The sequence below is a fragment of the Agelaius tricolor genome, unplaced genomic scaffold (assembly GCF_023055355.1).
Source record: "Agelaius tricolor isolate 1412-34295 unplaced genomic scaffold, bAgeTri1.0.p SCAF_15, whole genome shotgun sequence".
Taxonomy (NCBI): Eukaryota; Metazoa; Chordata; class Aves; order Passeriformes; family Icteridae; genus Agelaius; species Agelaius tricolor.
Window position 1 is genome coordinate 5,886,093 of NW_027269275.1, and position 16,083 is coordinate 5,902,175.

Here is a 16,083-nt window from a genome sequence, read left to right on the forward strand (position 1 = left end):
TGGGTGCTGCAGCTGTGATGAGCAGGCTGCAGCAGGAGCAGGTGGGGGTTCTGTGACATGACATACACCCCTCAAGGAGACACAGTCCAGGCTTCAGAAACTGCCCAAGAGCCAGGATTGGATGGGTGAGCCAGCAGGAGAGTGGTGTCACTGGGTTTGGGGCATGCAGTGACATTGACATTGGGGGAACTGCTGTAAAGAATCCCTGGAGCACCAGCTTTGGAGATGTCTGTGTTGGACACTCTATTATGTGAAAAAACCACCAAAAAATGGATGTTTAAAAATAATACTGGGCAGAAGTGTTCACAGGAGGGGGTGTGGGCAGAAGGGACTTGGGTTGGTGGCCGGATGCAGGGAGTGAATGTTGCTCCTTTTGTTTTTGCTTTTGGTCTGAAGAATCAGCTGAAGGATTAAAGGGGGGGTGTAGCTGGAAAAGCAGGGCTTTAGGCTGATGTGTGCAGCACAGCTTAAAATTTATGAGGGGATTATTTCATGGCTAGAAGGGAACAGTCATGACATGCTTGGAAGGCTCGGACATTTTCAGTGTGTAAGCAGAGGATGAAAGGTGATTCTTTGAGATGATGTATAAAAATAAACAGAAATCTTGAACCTAAAGGTGTGGAACTAATGAGAGGGAAAATTGCAATTGTAGATCATAAGCTGAACTGATGCTCTGCTTCACTGTGCCCATCTGGTACTGAGGGATGTTTGCTTTGGGTGCTGATAACCTTTTTGACAGCTCGTGATGATACAGTGTTGGAATGACTGGGGAGTTTTACAGATTACACTGAGATAATTGAATTAATATCACTCCTGATGTGGATTAAATTTGTAATCTTAGCATAAGATTCTTTAGCCTTTCATACCATGGCCTGATTTATCAAAAGGGGAGTGAAGGATTCCTTTATTGTGAGTAGAAATCCTTTCAAATACCTCAGGGAATAACACTGTCATCAGAGGGCCTCAAGAAAAGAAAGGGCAAAGCCCTCTGCCAATAAACCTGCCTCACTGACAGTGAGGGGGTAAAGAAGTTGTCTGCAAAAATGGAACTGTAATCTGTAGATGGGAGTTTGTGCAACAGACTGCATCCAACCTCATGCAGCTAAAGAAAATCCACTGTTCTGCACCAGTGTCTTTCAAGGGCTTTTCTTTTTTCTGAAGTAAATGTAGAACTTCACTAAAAAGAAAAAAAATATTAATAAAATTAATCACATTACTGAGCTAAACAGCTTCATGTAGGATGATGAAAACATTGTGTTGTGACATTTCCACTAGGAAGCTTTTCCATGGCATGTTGCCTTCATTGTTTCTCCCTCCCAAACTCCACATGACTGACGTGGGCCTGAAGCCCCCAGTGTGTTATGCTGGCAGAGCCAGCGGTTTCATGATCCAGCTCCCAGGATCTTTCATTTTACTCCTGAGACTGGTTCCTTGTAGGAGCCACATGCAGAAATGGATCATTATGTTTAAAATAACATCCGAAGGCTTGAAAATAGCATCCATTTCTTAGGTAGGCTGCATTTCTCTTTCACACTGAGAAATGGTGCAGCAGATAATTAGTAATACATTTCCCACTTAAATTTCCCTGTATTTATAAAGCAGTAGACTGCTCTTGCTATGTTCTAACAGCAAAATGAAGTTCCAGAGCCAACTGAATGTCAGCAAGAATTTATGAATACGTCAGTAGAGATTACTGTTGGCTCTTGATTTTGAGTGCAAGCAGACAACAAATTAGTTTGGTAGTAAAATGGGTAAGTAAGTGGGGGCCTGACTATAGCAGTACAAAGTTGGAGCATAATTGTTTGTTTCAGGCATCTATTATTCATAGAGGATCAGACTTGCACCCAGGAAAGTGTCTCTATTCAGGAACTTTCCAAAGGAAAAGGAACCAGGACAGCAGAGGTGGAGACCTGAAATGAAAGACTTAAGATGAAAAGCCAGACAAGAAATCTGCCCCAGTTATTGATTCCACCTGGAAAACTAAAAACAAACAAGAGAAATCCAAGGAGAACATAGAGAAAAAAGAATTAAGGCAGGGGTACAGTATGTATTTCAGGGAAAAAAAGAGTCTTTTAGTTGATTTTCAGTGGACTGGTTTTACACCCTGACATCAAAAGCTGTGGAAAAGCAGAGTAATCAGAAGCTGGCTGTAAATATGCAAATACAATGCCAGCATGTTATGTTAGTTGTTCTGTTTGGAATACACCTTGCTTTTCATTGTTTTAGCATTGCAGGTACTGTTTGATAAAAATTGTGTAGTGCCTGCTATTTTTAATTTCAATAGGAAAATCCTTTTTGTCTGGTCAGAGTGGTTACAGGTAATAACATGCTTAATTTGGAGCTTTTGTAACCTATATTTCTCAAACTGAAATGTATTGCAAATTAGTCAGGAGCATGACAGAGACTTCATTAAACTTCTCTAAGTCATTTGTGGGTATATTGTGATTCCTGAAAGCTGGTAGTGCTTCACTATCTGCTATTATTACTACTTTACTATGTAGAAGGAAGAAATTGACATAATTATTATTCTCTTTTTTCTATGCAAGCTTGTATTTTACTTTGAAGGAAAATCGCTGTCAGCTCACTAAAGACAGAGTAACTGCAATAATATCATACCATGCTCCCAGTGCATACACAGGTGCTGTGTTCAGTAGTGGGGGATAGTTTATGACTGTTATTGTACAGGATTCACTTTTGTTTTCAATGAAATAAACACTTTGCAAATCATTAACTGAACAGAAATTGAAATATGAGTTTTCTTGAGAGATACATCTATATATATATCAATATATATTAATTCAGTGTATCACTGCCAGGACCAGTGGTCCACTAATGTGTAATAGTTCTGGTTCCATTGCAGAGCTTTGATAGAAATTGTGTCAGTCTGGGGGCTCTCGAGGCTAAAATCTGTATTTTGGCACTAGGTCAGACACAGACCCTCTCAGGGCTGGGCCATACTGAAAGCAAGCACAGGACAATGGAGTTTTGTCCTTTATTCCAGTGGAAACTCCTCATATCACTAAACACCCCTTTGCACTGTTTCCAATCCAAGAGCCCTCTGAGGCTGATACTGCACAAGAATAATTTCAATTAATTCATCCAGATAAACAAAAGTAAAATCCATTTACTTGGCTTTGAGCTGACAAATGCAAACAATATAGCAACCAATGTGGAATAATTGGTGAAAAGAGATTCAGGGATTCTTCTTACAGAATGCTGTAAGAAGAGGGAAACCCTTGTGATTCTTTCTGCTGGAAGGGATGTTTATTTTGAATCAAACATCAACCACTTCAGGGAACCTCCAGAAAATTCCAGAATTTCTACATGCCTCCCTGTACAGCCAATTAAGCCTGGGTCTGGTTTTAACCAAGTACAGAAGGATGCACTGTCTTCATTAGGAATATGCAAACACTGGGGAACAAACTCACAGAAGCTCCTCCCTCTGTGAAAGGCACAGAAAAAACCTAAAAGTTTCCCTATAGTCTGTGCAGAACAATTTAACCATACTTGCACAGCAAAGAAGGTTTTTAATCCTTTCTCTCCCCTGTAGGAGAAGAGGGAATGGTTTTAATAGGCACCTTGGGAAACAAGTAGTTGCAGTCTTGGTTGAACAAGTGGACTGTTAGCAGCCATAAACATAAAATTGCTCATTTCTAAAATAGCTCTTGGTCTCTGAACTCAGACATTGAGTGCTGAGTGGCATTGCACTAGGACAGAGTTGGACTGCCTGGGTAGGTGAGTTGCAAATAGCACTAAAAGGCACAGATGTTGTATCAGCTTTTCAAATTCTTCTCAATGTTTTTATATATTTTAATAGCTCCATCTGGATTCCATAGCCACTATTATTGTTACAAGTCTTATTGTTCCCTCTGCCTCTGCCTGCTGTTTGCATTTGCAAGTTACTTACAAGTGTCTTGGAAACAACTCCTGAACCTTTCTCCAGGGGCTTAAATTTGATATTGTGAAAAAAGCAGGGAAAGCACATTTTCTCAAATTTGCCTTGCTAAATACGATGTGGTACAAATTAAAATAAATGTTGCATGCCCTGCTTTCCACATGATGTTCTGGTTATAAATTTCAGTGGACAGGCAAGTGTATTTGCTGATTTCTCCAATTCTGTTATTTATTCTGTGCTGTAACCTCCTAAAAGCTTGATTTGGGTAATAACAGACATAAAAATTATACAGCTGCTGCTTCTCCAGCATCATGGTCGGATAAAGGAATATTATCCACAGTGCAGAGCTAGTCTGACAGGATAGTTGAGTGTTGTTTATGCTCTAAGGTAGCTTCATAAAAGGTATTGTGATTTTGTGGACTAGCCTTGAGGTCAGCCTGCTATCCAGTGGGATTCATAAGATTGTGTTTTCTGAGGTGAATTCACAATAATGCCCTAAATTAGAAAGCCATTGCTTTTGCAGTGCAATTTTTCTTTTGTTCTAATAGAATTTTTCTTAAGTCTGGTATTTAATAATTGAGGGAACACCTCTAAAATTCAAGGAGCAATTCTGAGTTCACTGCAGTCAGCTTCCCAAGTAAGGCTGACAGATGGGAAAGACATTTTGTGCTGTGCCCAGCATCCATTCAATTTAATTGGAAGTTGAATGCTGTATAATCTTCAAAAATCACATACCTCCTTCTGTATTAGACATTCAGGGAATATTCTGGGGGCCTGGACCCCAATTCAGGCTTTTAAATGTACTGTGGGACCCATCAGGTCCCAGCTCAGCATTTTCTGTCAAACATAAATGCCATTATTCTTAAAATATTCAATAGAACTATGTCACAGGTGCTAAATCCTATTAACATAAAATTCATTTTTGTCTCAACTGACCCTGTTATTCTGGCAAAGAGCAGCATGAGGAGGATATGGGACGGCCTTTATGGGCACATTTTCAGTTCCTGAAGTTTCCCATGGTGAAAGTGAGGAAACTCTTGACACCTTCCAATTTTTAGTGATTTATAGAACCATAGATTGGAAGAGACCTTAAAGCTCATCTCATTCCAACCCCCTGCCATGGCAGGGACACCTTCCACTGTCCCAGGCTGCTCCAGCCCCATTTAGCCTGGCCTTGGGCACTGCCAGGGATGCAGGGGCAGCCCCAGCTGCTCTGGGCACCTGTGCCAGGGCCTCAGAAGAGCTCTGTGTGCTGCTCATTAAACATTCAGTGCAACACACTCACACACAAATTCAATTTATCAACAATGAGCTCTCCTGAGTTGGGAAAGTTCATACATCAAAACAAGCTTCTCTCCAGTGCACTTGTAAGAAGAGGTTCTTGTGCCTTTCTCACATGCACTAATTGCAGCCAGCTGTTAAACAGATGGGTTTGGTGATATGGTAGGACACCAGTTATTTAACATTTTTATTTAAAACATAAGGAAAAAAGTGACAAAAAAATAGGAAAAGAAATGTTTTCCTAGGCAACAAGACCCACAGTATTGCATTAATCCCAGCCATAGCCTGGGCATGGCATTTCCTCTGTGGTAACCCATAAGAAATTGAAAAACATCATAGTTCAATTAGAAAAATGTTTTATACTTTCAGTGAAAGTAGGATGTCTTGATAAATATTCTGCAAAGATGGAGTGCAATGAGCACCCCTTTAGAATTACCTCTCTGAGCCTGTGTTTCTCCCTGCACCTCAGTTGTCCATCACTTTGGTTCTGCATTAACCTTATGGATGTGGTTTGCTATTCAGAGGCTGTCCTCAGGACTCACATCCCATTTTGGCAGACACAATGCAAAAGCCAGGCCTTACAAAGTCACTAAAAAATGTTTAACTCTTGGTCTTTTCTCAAGCAGCTCTTTGAGTGACCTTGCACAGAGCATGGCAAATGTTTCACAGGTTTTGGAAGGGAGGGACTCAGGGTTCTCTCATGGTGTGACTGGAAATTATCAATAGTGATCTTTCTTTCAGGTGAAGGAGGCCATGCAGAGAATCCATGACCGAGGAAATATAGGGAAACTCATTCTGGATGTGGAGAAAGCACCCACTCCCCTGGTGAGTGCACAGCACAGACATGATGTACACATGCTGGACACATGTCCCACATGTCCCTTTTTGACACTGATTTCTTCTAAATCTGTAGCACCCAAACACCACCAATAACCATAAATTCTGTATTTAACCCAAGTGAAATGTACTTGCTGAAGTGCCAGCAGTTACTTCTCTCTACTGAATCACTCTCTGCTTCTCCAAAAATGAGCCAGCAAGTGTTGGACTGGGGTAAAACTGCCAAGTCTCTTTCTGCCCTTGTGAGGAAAACAAACAGACACTTCTCCAACTAAAAAAATCGTGTATTAATAGGTGGATTGAACAGGAAAAAGCCCAGTCAATATTGCTGCAGTGGGCAAACATAAAAGTGCTTTCTGATTCCCACAGTAAAGTTAGAGTATACTTTTGGTAGGAATTTAGTTTACTGGTTAGTGTAATATATGAAGTATAACACATAAATATGTCCAGAAATATCCTGAGGGAAGATAGTCATGATGGAGCTCTGGTCCACTAGATTTGGAGCACTTAGGATGGTCCAGAAACCTTTTAGAGAGCAGTAGTAAATGAAAGCCAGGCTCTCCTGAGCATTCACTGATGGTGTAGGAAAGAGCAGTAAAGAAGGTAATGCAAACCTGACTTTAAATCAATACTGATGTGTGAAGTTTGCTTTCAGATCTGAGAAACCTTCTGTTTCAAAAGAAAAGAACCTAGACCTAGAGTTAAGCTCTTACTCACTCTGAAACTGCCCCCCAGTCTCATACAAACACTCTGCAAGGGAAAGGAAGGCATTGAGGACCTCACATTGTGGAACAATACACTTTCATCAAAGGGTGTTAACTCAAAAATATGGGTAACTTCAGAGCAATGGTTTTTCTGCATTGAAATCAGGCTGTGTTTGAGATTTTTATTTCCACCAGAGGCTAATAATCAATCAGGGAAGGAACATCATTGCATTTCTCTTCAAAAAATAAATGGGTCCCTTGCTTATTTGGTTTTGAAGTAGTTATAAGCTAATACAAGAATCTTCTTGTGTCCTAAGAGAGGACTAATAATAATATAATCAATCAGAGAAGGAACATCATTGCATTTCTCTTCAAAAATTAAATGGGTCCCTTGCTTATTTGGTTTTGAAGTAGTTATGAGCTAATACAAGAATCTTCTTGTGTCCTAAGAGAGGTGACATGGGTGTATAATAGAATCCAGTCACACCAATGTGTGCTGTTAAACTACCCCCATGCAGTCAGCCAGACTCTTGTGCCTCCACAGACCTGTTACACTGACAGGGTGAAGTGCTGGAAGGTCCTGCACCTTTACACAGCTTGTAATAAATATTTCCAGGTGAAAAAACCACTGTGTACTCCTTAAATGCTGCTCTGAGCTACAGATTCCTGCAATTGTGTACTGCCTGTGCAGGCTTCTTCAGTAAAATATGAAAATGCAGTTTCTTCCCACTCCTGTATGATCTGGGATCTTCACTCTGTCGTGGGTGTATCCTGGCAGCATCTATATTTGTAAAGTTTCATTGGGTTTTTAACATATAAAAGAAAGGAAATTGCCCCCTGAGTTTTCACACTGTGCCTCAGGTGGGGCCATCCATTAGAGCAGGTGCAGGAGTTGTAACCCAGAGGTGCCACGTTCTGTAAACTTCCTACACAGCTGTGTTTCCTATCCGAGGCCCTTACTATCAGTTTACTACAAGTGCACAGAGCAGAGTCCCCGTGTGCAGCTGTCCTCCAGAAGCCTTCTGTTAGGAAATAGAGCTGTGAGCTGTGGGGGAGCAGCTTGCAGGTTTGGCTGGAAGTGGTGCCGGGGCTGTGCACAGACAGAACGTTCACTCTGCTGTGGCAGCCCTGTCTCCTTGAGCTTCCTGAGTGGCTTTATGCAGTGAATCCAGCTGAAATGAGGAGGAGCAAGGGCTGAGGAAGGTGCTGTGATGTCCTTGGTGTTTCGTGGTGCAGATGGCCAACGACAGCACGGAGACGAGCGAGGCTGGCGAGGAGGAGGAGGACCACGAGGGCGACAACGAGAACAAGGAGCGCATGCCCTTCATCCAGTAGCAGCCAGAGCTGGGCAGCAGCAGGAGCCGACAGGAGAAGGGAGCAAGACTGGGAAATCTCTTCTGTGCATCAGTGAACAAATGCTGTAGTACAGTGTGTGTTGTATTTGTTTGCAGTCAGCTGAGCTATGAGCTGTTGATCATTGTTGTTTTGAACTCAAGTGCCATTCTCATCCAGTGCAGTATTACCACGTTTCTGTGTAATGCCCAGTTTCCCTGTAGGAGTCCCATGGATTTTTCTGTTCTTGTTTGAAAGCCTTATTAACTTACTGTGTAATTTTAGATGGGCATCTTTCTCATGCAAATTCCAACATCTTGCATAAAATTATTTGGGAGGTTTGGGCTTTTTTTGCAAGTTGGAAACAGTAAAAAAAAAAATAAATCCCTACTTGCTGTCTGAAAGATTCTAGTAACTGGAGGGATAATTTTCTATTTCTGGATTTTCAGTGTTAAAATGGTTTTCCTTTAATGAACCACAAATAAAAGTTGCAACAAAGATTGCTTTTTATTTTCCTCAGTCATACTTCATCATTTCACAAGCAATCCTATATTAATTTTCAAAAGTACCTCATCTAGAATCATGGAATCTGAAATTGTGCAAGAAATCATTAATTGAGAGGCTTTGATCAACATCTTCTGGTAAGGACATACTGACTCATATGTCAAATTCAAACCAATTTTAAATTTCATTTTTAAATTGCATTGGTAAGGATCACTTATCAGGATGTGGAAAGAAATTCGGTGATGGAGTTTATTGCTCTGAAATTGCTAATGTGTGGTCAGCTGTCAGGCTGGAGCTGAACTCCTGCAGAAGTTAACCCTGTAAAAAATGAGGTTTAGGCCTTAATCCCACCACCAATCATGTACAGGGATAACTTCTATCTAGGTGAATTGTTCTATCAAAAGCTCTGCTCCTTATGTACAGTTACATTTATAATTATTTACAGGATCAAGTATTCAAAGACCAGCTAGTCTTATCTACCTCCCACTAGTGGAAACTATATCTAAACATGAAAAAAGTAAATATTTTTTCCACGTCCTTCCCCTATCCAAACAGCAGCTACTCAGGTCCTCAACTATCTTGTTAAAACAGTTATTTTAAAATTACTGTGATCACATACAGTAGAAATGCTGAAGGACTGGCAGAGACCTTGCATAATGCCTACAGCTTCAAATTAATATTTATTTTTTCAAAAGAAGGTGTTTACCCAGACATGATTAGCTGTTCACCCAAATCTACAAGTAGCATGTTACGATAGAAGTTAAAAATTAATACAGAAAAATGAAAAGTGGGGGCTTCTCAGGGTTTTCTCAGTGTGGGAGGACTTCTGGGTCTGGATGACTTTTATGTGTGGTTTTAGAAGATTCTGGTTAGGTTTTCTCTGTTTGTTTGGTTTTGCTGCCTGAGTATTAATGTCCATCTCTTTACACTGTGCTCATGAAGTCGCTGTCAGATAATTGTGCAGATGGTTCATTCTGAAGGAGTTCCCCTTGGGTCAAACAAATTCAAAAATAACAGCAAGAAATAACTGTGGGGAAAAATGCCAAAAAGCTGTTGAACTATTGATCCAACCAGAACTTCATTTTTCTCTTCACTTCATTATAGTTGAGTTTATTTTCAAGCTGGACTTTCCTATACTTCCAGTGCCATTTTGGGCCCAAACAGGGACTTTATCCACAGAAGAAAATATGTATTCAGCGAGAGTTTTCCATTTATTGGGCTTGCCAGTTGGACTTTTAAGAAGGGCCATTAGGTTTTCATGACTCATCAGCTGACAGCAGTAGGAAACATGCCCAATTTTGTTTTGCAGCTAGTGTAATGATGTTGTCCTGCAACAGACCTTAACATAACTAGGAATTTTGATTTGATGCCAAAGTGAGCAATATTGCTGGTGACCTTCGAGCTGGCAGTAAGTGGCATTCTCAAGGCCTTAAATTAGTAGGGCAAGCAGAATAGCAAACCCATTCTTCTGTTCTAAACCACAGTCTGGTGGGCTCTGCTTCGAAATTACCCTGCAAGACAAATATGGGTGATCTTGGTCATGGCCACAGACACCACAGGGACAACAATCACATAATTTTTGGCTAGTTCTTTCTGGTTTTGTTAGCAAGGCAAAAAATACTCTTCATGCTAATTCACACCAATTTTAGGGCCATTTTCTGGTCAGCAGAATATCAGGTAATTGCAGTGAGTACAAAGGAGTGCTGCTGGAAGTACCTGAGTGCAACGCAGCTGAGGGTGACCATCAGCAAGCTAAACTCTGCTCTGTGCTTTACTGCTATCAATAGAGCATGCAGGGAGGTTGCTGCTGATATGAATGGAAGTTTTCCAGGCATCCATTCTGGAAGCAGGGTGTGTGCTAGCAGAATTTGGCCCACAAGCCCTAAGTACCTTTCAGGAGACCACAAGCAGTAGTGTCACACTGGCAGGGGTGGAGCCTGTGCTGGTCAAACTGGTGAAGCCAAAAGGCTTTTACTGACCAAGTCTTACTGTAGCAGAAATGAAGGGTTGTGATTACTACTGACAGTGTTGTTTAAACAACTCTGAGACAATTGGATAGTTTCTTCAAGTGAAACAAATTATTTCTCAATTTGCCTTAAAGGAACTGTGAAAGCTTCTTTAACTTAAGCCTGATTGAAGTGAACTGAAACACTGTTTAATTGTATTTGTTGCTTTAGAGCTTTTGTTATATTGTGCCTACAAAGCAAATTATGTTTACACAAAAATATAAATAAAATGTTGAGCATAGCATTATCCTTGGTCTCTATGTTTTATTCTAGTATTATTGTCACTTTAGGGAACTGCTGACTTGGAACTGCTTAAGAGGAAAATGTGAGGGGGTCATATTTTCCATTTTGGTCACTGTGGGATATACAAATAATTTTGACTATTACAGAGTAAATCGAGGTTATTAAAACTGCTGTGTGCTGCTTTACAGACCATTAACATTGTAGATCTAAAATTTTGAATGTCACAGTCTAAGAAATTCAAAACATTATATGGACACCTTTTACTAAGTGTTTAGGGAAGTGTATTTTAAAACAAAGAGAAACGAAGACTCAGACTGCCACAAAGGTTACCCTCAGAGAGATAGCTCCTTTCAGAAATTAGAACTCCCTAACGGAATAATCTTAAAATAGAATCCAAAAGCCATCATCACCAGATGAGCTTATAGAAAGCAGGAGGACATGACTGAGTTTTGAATCCCACTCTCCTGGGCCTTGGTTTCAACCCAGGGCTCCATGTCTTTGGAAGAACTGGTGATGGTTACCAAGCCCTACAGTCATCTCCAGCCTGCACTGGAGTCCATGGCTTTAAAGGTCTCCCTACACGAGGCAAAGAAGTGAATGAACTTCAGTTTAATATCGAAACAAAGAGGGAGTGTGGGCTTTGGTTCATTTTAGTCCTGCAGGACACATTCCAAAGCCTGTGATGTCCCTGGAAAATCTCACTTCAGTAGTTACCAAATCTGCTCTATAATCTCAAAGCTCTTAGGAACAGTGCTGAGTGTGAAGAGTAAATTTCTGCCCTCTGTTTTTAAGCTTTAATAAGCCAGTAATGATCAGTGCATCCATAATGATGGGGTCAGGATGAGGCTGAAAGCAAACAGCCATAGCCTTTTGCAAATTCTCTGTGATTACCACCAAAGCTCTGCCTTTGCCACCTTTCCCTCTGGGCCATCTGCAGTGCCCTGTCACATACTGTACCACAAAGCAGGCAGGTTGCCTTTGTGCAGCATCTGCATGAATGCAAAAATACACCTCACCCTCCATTTGGTGCTTCCCCTCTCTTTCTGGGAGCTCAGAGTTCCTCCTGATTGGGTTTGTCAGGACAGATTCTCCCAGTTTGTCACAACTGCCAGCACAGCCCCCAGCTCTGGGAGAACCGTGCAGGGCTCTGTCCCCTGGCAGCACTGGGGTCCCTTGCTGTGAGCCAGGGCTCTGTTCCCCTGCAGGAAGAGCCAGAGCAGAGCACACACACTGACAGCTGTGTGGAGCAGAGCACCTTTCTCCCAGGTAATTTGTGACAGCCAGGCCAATGTGCCAGTGTTCTCCTGCCAGAGAGCAGCTCTGAGCACGAGCACCAGCGCTGCTCTCTCTGCTCAGGGCTGGCTGATGGTGCCCAGCTGGCCCTGCCCAAGCTCTGCTCCTGGGGTTGCCTGGCATGGCTCTGCCAGCCCCCACCAGCACCCTGCAGGACCTGCAAGGCACTGGGGGAGCAGTGCAGGTGAGGAGGAGTTGAGAGGATGAGTGTGGGGGAAAATGAATTGTGTGCTCTGCCCAAGAGTAACAAGGGAGGAGGATTTGAAGCATGTTTTCTGTTGATTCATGTGTGTGCTTGGAGGGGTCCCAGCCTTTCTCTGAAGGGGTTCCACAGTCCCTGCAATACTCAATCATCATGGTTGCTCTCTGGTTGCACTTCAGGACATTATTTTTTTTACCTTCTGAAGGATATGGGTCACATCCACTTCCATGCCCCATGAGAGAGAGTGAGTGACACAGAAACTCCAGGTGGACATCATACACATGGATTAATCCTTCTCATGGAGAAACCTTTCTTCTCACTTATGGGAACTGCAGGCATTTTGGGCAGGATGAGGGAAAATAGGAAAGGAACAAGTACTGACAGCCCTTATAGTGATTGTCCTGTCTCTTAAAAACTCCTACACCTGCCATCATGTAAGATCAGCTTTCATTTAGGAAGGAACAGCCTGCACAGTTGGTAAAAGCTTTAAAACCGTCTCAAATGAAGCACAATCTAAAAAATCAAAGGAAGATTCTTTCAGCTTCTGAAGCCTCATGATGATTAATGCTTGATACAGATACCACCATTCAAACTGGGCACTCAGGGATTAAATGGGGTTCAATTAAGAGATGCCACTGGCACTTGTTAGTTTAGGACCAGCAGCTCCCAGATACTGAAAAGGGGATGGGGTCTGTGACTGAGGGAGAGCTGCAGGGGTGGGGACTTTCTTCTTTTCCTTCAGAGATTAGGAGGGCTTTGATTTGTCTGGAAGAGTTTTTCCCCCTTGCACAGTTGAGATGTTACAATTAGCCCAAAAGAAGCAGGAAAAGTTCTGAAGGAAAACCTGTTTTACTGTGAGTGCTGAGGGGTTGGGGAGTAGCTGTTGAGCATTTCTCTGGGGCAGGTTTGCTCTTAGAACCACAGGGGTGAAGCACCTGGGCCTCCCATGCCCAGAGCTCCTGCAATGTGCCCCTCCTGGCCAGCCCAGGTGCTCTGCCAGTCCTGCTCCATCAGCCTGCAGCTCCCTGCTGGAAGCACCTCTGCTGTGCCTCTGCCAGAGCTGGAGATGTGCCATGTCCTGCCAGCCACTGCCAAACATCATCTCCCTGAGAAGCTGCAGTGCAAACCCTGTTGTGCCTGTCTGCTGGGCAATCTGTGGAAATGTGTTTCCATGAGAGCTGGGGCTCTGTGTGTCATGCAGCAGGACATGATGCAGCACCTTCCTGGCCTGGAAGAGCACAGGGAGATGGCAGAGATGCTGCATGCAGCATCTGGGGTAAGGATTTCTCTCCTTGGCTGGCCAGGTGATGAGCTAATAAGCAAACATTTGTAAAGGCTGCTGTGCCAGGTTTGCTGAGCAGTGACTGCAGTGTCTTCTATTGTGACAGGCATTCCGTGGCCTGGAGCCTCTTAGATCAGGGATGTTTTCCAGAGGCTTCTAGGAGAAAACATTTCTTTTGTTGCTAATGCAGAAGAGAGATGATGATGATAAGTGAAGTGCTTTTCTAAGTCAGTTTGATTTGGCAGATTATTTTTCTGTTTCCCAGCTGCTGGTTTTTTTTCCTCCTAGTGTCTGCATTTCATATTAGACATATTTTCCCACAGTAAAAAAAAAAAAATGAAGTCTCCTGCAACTCGCCATGTATCTCTTTGCTTGTACAAAACCATCCCTTTGAATTTCTGAACCATTTCTGCTCTAGAAAGGAAAAATAAAATTATTTGTCCGATGCCATAATACTGCCAGTTGGTTTAAGGACTTATGGTTCTTTGGCATTTTATTCTGCATTTACCAAAGGAGCCCTAATTAACAGCAGCTGTGCTGGAAGCTTTGCCTGCAAGGCTCACAGCTGTGTCTCAAATCATACCTGCCCCAAAGCAATGGAGGTGCACAGAATCATGTTCTGAATGCCCTCTGCAAGGGCCCAGCCAGGAATGCTCCATAAAAATATAGGGGTTTGAGAGACAATAATCTAAATTTTCCTTGCTTTCCCATCAGATAACTCAGAGCACTGAATGTGGCCATTAAAAGAATTTTCTGCCCATTTCTGGATCATTCTCTCCATGCTCATCAGGATGCCTCTGGTGAGGGCATCCCAGGGAAAGGGTGACCCCCAAACCCAGCAAGTGCCTGGATTCAGAGGAGGCTGCAACTCCAACCCTTCTGGCTGATCCTCCCTGCTGAGTAGAGCTGAGTTTGCTCCATCTGAGGATCAGCTGGGAAATGGTATTGCAGAGAGGGCTGCAAAACATCCTGAAATCTGATTGCCAAGGGATGCTGAAGCTACAGAGCAGGGGGTGTTTGTGCAGGGGGCACTGGAGAGGGCAGTGCCAGGTTAGGGCAGCAGATTTACACAGGGGATTGTCTTTAAAGTCTCACTTGAATGATTGAGCTGGAGCCCCTCACCCAAACCTGCTGGGTGCCACTGGCTGTCCTGCATCACACTTGCTCTTGCCACACACCAAATGTCCCAATTTCAATGCTGCATTTCTCCCAGCACATTCCCTGAGGGTGTGGTTCAACTGCATAGAGCATGCATAATATGGTTCATGTGAGATCTTAGATCTGTGTTTTGTTCAACATGTCAGCTGTGGATAAAGTCATTACAGTGTTCTGTTCACTAATCAACCAGCAAAACAGGAAAATAAAAGGGTAATTGTTGCAAGCTTCCTTCCTTATCTTCATTAGGATGGGAAGCTCAGCTCAAGCTGAATCTCCCAGGTCTCATGCCCCTGGCTTGGATAGGGACAGCATCAAGCTGATTAGTCCTCTAAATGAATCCACTCATAGCTCCAGCATTAAAAATTCAGCAAGCAATATTTATGTCCCTGCTGTACCTGATTTGGTGGGGGGAAAACCCACAGGATTCTTTTTTAAATCCTTGCTCAACTCTCCATGTTAAAATACACATTGCTAAACCCAATTATCTATCTTGAGGATGCAGTAGTGGTTTATACTGGGGGGGTTTGAGCCACTGGTGCAAGTAAATGATCTAAAATGGAAAATCCTGGCTGTCAGAGGACCTCAGCTGTGGGTTTGTGCTCTGGGATGGACCAGCTGGGGATGTAACTTGTCACTTTGCTACATGTTCTATTTATTCCATGCAGAGCCCATTGTATTATTATAGAAAGCATTATTGACAAAAGCAGGACAAACTATCCCCAATCCTCAGTACGTCTACAGCATTGAAACCCCAGCTGTACAGACATGATTGACCTGATGGGTGTCTGTCTGCAGCTGCTCTTCCAAGAGTAAAAGCACCTAGAAAATGTAAAACCAGCCTGAGCCTGATGCTTTACTGGGCAACACAGGTATGAGACTGTACAGCAAAGGGGATCTACCCTGAGCATTTAACAGGCAGAGGAGAGCCTGCTCTTTTCTCTTCTAGCTTGTTGGATAAGCAATATAAAATCAGAGCTGTCCTGATCATTCCTAGATCACTGAAGACATCTGCTGGAAATGGGAATAAACTGCAGTAAGAATGTGCACGACAGAATGAATAAGGAACATTTCTGAGAAGTTTATGTTTACATGGTGCCTAAATTGTTCAGCAAACACTACAATATTTTCCATTTGAAAACATTATTTGAACATATTTGAATAAATAGCCTGTTCATTCCTGCTGTTCTTGCCACTGAGGAAACACATTTCAGTTTCTAAAACCTGCAAGTCTGAATGCAGTCTCTGAATTCCCTTCATCCCTGATGTGTGAGTTGTGCCACAGGCATACGTGGACAATAGGTGGCATCATGTGCTGGCACTGGGGTCCAGCTTTAAATGGATGTAAG

General features: G+C 42.6%; 1 protein-coding gene across 1 annotated transcript in view; it reads left to right on the forward strand.

Annotated features, from left to right (window-relative positions):
• The window catches only part of VAT1L (vesicle amine transport 1 like), a 57,028-nt gene extending 46,222 nt beyond the window's left edge, over positions 1–10,806 (forward strand). The window contains exons 8-9 of the mRNA XM_071440267.1: positions 5,918–6,001; positions 7,954–10,806. Coding sequence (XP_071296368.1) covers positions 5,918–6,001; positions 7,954–8,052 — 183 coding nt within the window. The 3' untranslated portion in view covers positions 8,053–10,806. The remainder of the gene's footprint in view (positions 1–5,917; positions 6,002–7,953) is intronic.
• Positions 10,807–16,083: the final 5,277 nt, after the last annotated feature.